The following is a 4,287-nucleotide window of genomic DNA, read 5'->3' as shown; positions in this document are numbered from 1 at the left end:
TGGTCCTTTGACCTCTGACCTTTAATCTTTATATATATATTATATATATATATATTATATTATATATATATATATATATATATATATATATATATATATATATTATATATATATATATATATATATAATATATATATAATATATATGATATCTGAATGAAAAGTGGTTCTATGGGTACCCACGAGTCCTCCCCTTTGCAGACCATGCCCACTTTATGAAAAATCCATGAAGTTGTGGGCAAAAACCCTGCAGGTTTTTGCATGTAGTATAAATGTGATATTTGGCTTCTAGTCTTTATGCTAACTGAGCTATTGCCTGCTTGCTATAGCTCCATAATGCACAATTATGAGTCGCAATCTTCTCACATTACTCTTAAGAAGGAAGCAAATAAGTGGGGGCGTCTGGTGGGCGGTCAATATAGATTTTATACAGTGATTGCAATATCCCTGCTTTAATTACGGCTGTTTTAGTCTATTTTAGGATTAAGGGAGACACAATACCACGTAACTAGTGGAATTTATGTTCTCATCTAACTCTCAACAAGAAAGTGCCAAGCATTATTGGGGCGTGAACTTTTTCGGTTCTGAAGGGGGGGCACGCCAGAAAAGAGTTGAGAACCACCTGTTTTAACTGATGACCTTTAGGAATGCAGAAAGGTACATTTTTAGATGTAGGCTAGCTGTTTCCCACTTGTTTCCAGTCATGCTAAGCTAAGCTAATTGCACATTCACATTTAACGTGCAGACACGACAGTCTCAGTCTAGTTCCTAGCAAGAAAGCAAATAAGCGTATATCAAAAATGTTTGAACTGTTCCTTTTAATGAAACCTCTTTTATATCCATTCAATGAAGAAGTTTTTCTCCCAACTGTGTTTGTAGAGTTTGCAGCAGAATTCAAAAGCACAATTGCACTGATAATATGAATTGCGTTTGAGCTCAGGCTGTAAAGTGATTTTAGAGAAGCTGAGGTGGTCTGGCAGGCAGCTAGATCAAGATCAAGTGACACGTGAGCGCTGCAGTTGTACTCAGATTGCAGACCACAGCACATTAACAAAATCAATAGCCCTCCCAGCATACCACACACACACACACACACACACAACACCACACACACACCACACAAACCCACACACACACACACACACACCAATACCACCAATACCACCAGCAAACTGATGGGATGGTCTGTTTGAATCACTGAGTGGGTGTTTCAATATACAGTTAAGCTGAGTAAACATTTAGCTGCTGGTTATGCAACCTCTAGAAGTTGAACAATTTCATCACGTTACACAAGAATGTTTTTTAAAATTAACTCGGCATATGTTAACACTCACAAGAATCTCATCTTGTTTGTATATTCTGTGTTTGCTGTTGCTGTCGTCATATCATCTTTACTGTACTGTAGCACTTTACAGGACAGGTTCATACACTTTCATGGTGATTCTTTAAAATGCTTTTAAGTGTTAAGTTTGTTTTTCTTTCCTAGCGTTCTGATATAATGTGCCATTGATTTTTCGTTAAATATCTAATGTGGGAGTCAGACAAAGGAGGACATCACTTCATCATACTTTATGTTCATAGTGGGTTATATTGATACTTCTATGTGATACAAAGATCTTTAATAATGCAAGCTTTTTTGAGGCAGATTATTCATGTTAATTAGCAGTTGTGACTTTATACTGATGTTAGCTAAATCTAAAGGTGGAAATTAATAACAAATAAGTAAACGGCAAAAAACAAATAGTATATGTCATATTCATAAGATCAATCACAGGTGCTTTATTAATCCCAGTGAGAAATTGCAGTGACAGCCAAGTCATTCATGAATTACGAATCACGAAAACAAAAGCAAAATAAGGACACACACAAACCTTTAACTAGCAACTGAACTAAATAAGAAAACTAGGTCCATATTCTAAATATAGCAGCTGCGTGCAAATACATTAGAATGTGTTATAAGTCATGTATTAAATGTTGATATAGTGTTTATAAATACTGAATAGGGGGACCTGAAGTTGATATTGTGTATCCATCCTGGTCTTATTAATGTATTTTCAGGTGTTGGGTAACATTAACTTTAAATCACAAACTGACCTATTGAAGTATTTTAACTTTAAAAATATATGAATTACTATTTTTTTTCTAACATAAATATTGTTTCTAAAGTGTCTCTCTTATCGTCTGTCTCCTCTTTCGCTGCTCTATTTCAGGGGATCAGCAGTCTTTTCAGCTCACTTAAGGTGGTCCGGCTTCTCCGACTGGGTCGGGTTGCCCGTAAACTGGATCACTACATCGAGTACGGGGCAGCTGTACTGGTCCTGCTGGTGTGTGTTTTTGGACTGGCTGCTCACTGGCTGGCCTGCATTTGGTATGTTTATTAATGTATTATTACTTTTCATTTAGTGTTCATCAAACAATCTCCTACCTATTCTCACCACATCCTGTAATTACAGAATATGTATCAAACACGTCATTGTGGGTTGTTGTTGCTGTGGCATATAAATTACACAACACATTCTGACAGACTGTTGCGTTCCATCACTGTGATACATTAATAGCAGAGCCAATTAATATAATGAGGCCATTGATTGAGATAATTAATGCATTAATCAGCAGTTATTTTTTGTCAACATGCTTGTTTTCACACATTAAAACTGTATATTTTTCATACCTTAAAGCCAGAAAGTTATATAGTGGTTTCAGGAGAATTAGTTTTTCTCCATTAATATGCAAATTTATGGAGCGAAGGCCTCCAAAGTCTAATCAGATCATCTACTCTACAGGGGGCAAGTGTGGTGGAGGCATTACGTTTCCTTCGTGCGTTGTGCTTGATTTATTATGTTTATGAGAATGTCTCAAAACACACACAAACACACACAAACACACACAAACACACATACACAGACTGCTGTAGATGCCATCATGACAATGGCCTGCATACATAAAACAGGGATAATATGTTTGATAGTGATGATGAACAGCATTTAATTTTTAATTAATTATATATTTCCAATTATGCAAAATAACTAAAAGAATTTTTACACATTTTCATGTAAACACCCAGTTTAGTGTTTAGTCAAACACTTGACTTCATAGGATTACAAGGCATCTTTTAGTAATATATTCATAATCAAAATAAAGCATCAACCAGATCATTATGCAAGATGATACAAGATTTCAAACAGTGTTACTATGTAAGACTTCAAACGTTCAAACTGGGAGCCAGGAGCCAACAAGAGACTCTAACCAATATCATAAACAATGTTTATTGGCCCAGACAGTATAATGAAACCAGATTCAGATGCCAAAAAAAATAGATCCTGTATCGTTTCCCTTTGTGTGGTTTCTGTGGTTGCCATGGTCACACACCAAGCCACGGCATAGAGCTGAGAAAAGTTAAACCATAATCAATCATGATACCAGGGTAGTACATAACAAAATCTGTTACGCAAAATTCTCTGTGGTAATAATGTCTAGATTTACCACGAAAAATGATTCAAATTTAAAAAATGTTTACAGCTGAGAGACATCTTCTGGTGATGAGTAACACAACAGATCAGAGTATTTCCTTTTTAATGTTCACATCAACATGGGCCCATGTTTGCTGCATCACATATTCTGAAGTTTTGTTTTTCATCTCCAAGTGGAGAATATGACGTTTTTTTGTCAGTATGTAAATAATTACACAAACAATTTAGGATTAAAGAAAAGAGAAAAGTCACACTACCCTTCCTTCTAGCGCCACCAGACAGTCAAAGTTTATATTACAATATAAAATATCTGTACACTTACCATGAATTGGCACCAGATTTTGTACAGACATTCGTGGTTCCCAGATGATGAATCCTGCTGTTAATAATGAAACATGGTACAGATATTAATGTCGCTGTCAGGATGAATTGTAATAACTTAATAATAAGCGTCATCACCAAGTGAAATATTTTATTGCTCCAATACTTACTACTGTTAGACCCTTAGAACCGATGCCATTCCCATCAGCCTCAGCTGTATTGTGTAGTTGGTGCTAATTAGCAAATGTTAGCATGCTAATAGGCTAAACTAAGATGATGAACATGGTAAACATCATACCTGCTAAACATCATCATGTTAGCATTGTCAGAGTGAGCCTATTAGCATGCAAATCAAAACATTTAGCTTGCTGTGCCTAGTTACTGCCTCACAGAGCTTCTAGACTCTAGACTGATTTCAAACATATAAAGCGTGCCACACATCATTAGTAACACCTGAGTTTACCCTACTGTTTCATGTGACGTTAGCTGTTGTGAAA

At 35.9% G+C, this 4,287-nt stretch overlaps 1 protein-coding gene across 1 annotated transcript in view; it reads left to right on the top strand.

The window, feature by feature from the left end:
- kcnh1a (potassium voltage-gated channel, subfamily H (eag-related), member 1a) overlaps positions 1–4,287 on the top strand; it is a 42,821-nt gene that overhangs the window by 21,074 nt on the left and 17,460 nt on the right. The window contains exon 7 of the mRNA XM_035664241.1: positions 2,210–2,367. Within this exon, the coding sequence (XP_035520134.1) occupies positions 2,210–2,367 (158 nt within the window). The remainder of the gene's footprint in view (positions 1–2,209; positions 2,368–4,287) is intronic.

This window comes from Morone saxatilis, unplaced genomic scaffold (assembly GCF_004916995.1).
Source record: "Morone saxatilis isolate NCDOM2014 unplaced genomic scaffold, NCSU_SB_2.0 Contig19, whole genome shotgun sequence".
Classification (NCBI taxonomy): Eukaryota; Metazoa; Chordata; class Actinopteri; family Moronidae; genus Morone; species Morone saxatilis.
Note: the sequence above shows the minus strand (reverse complement) of the source record. Positions and strands in the feature narration are given on the sequence as shown.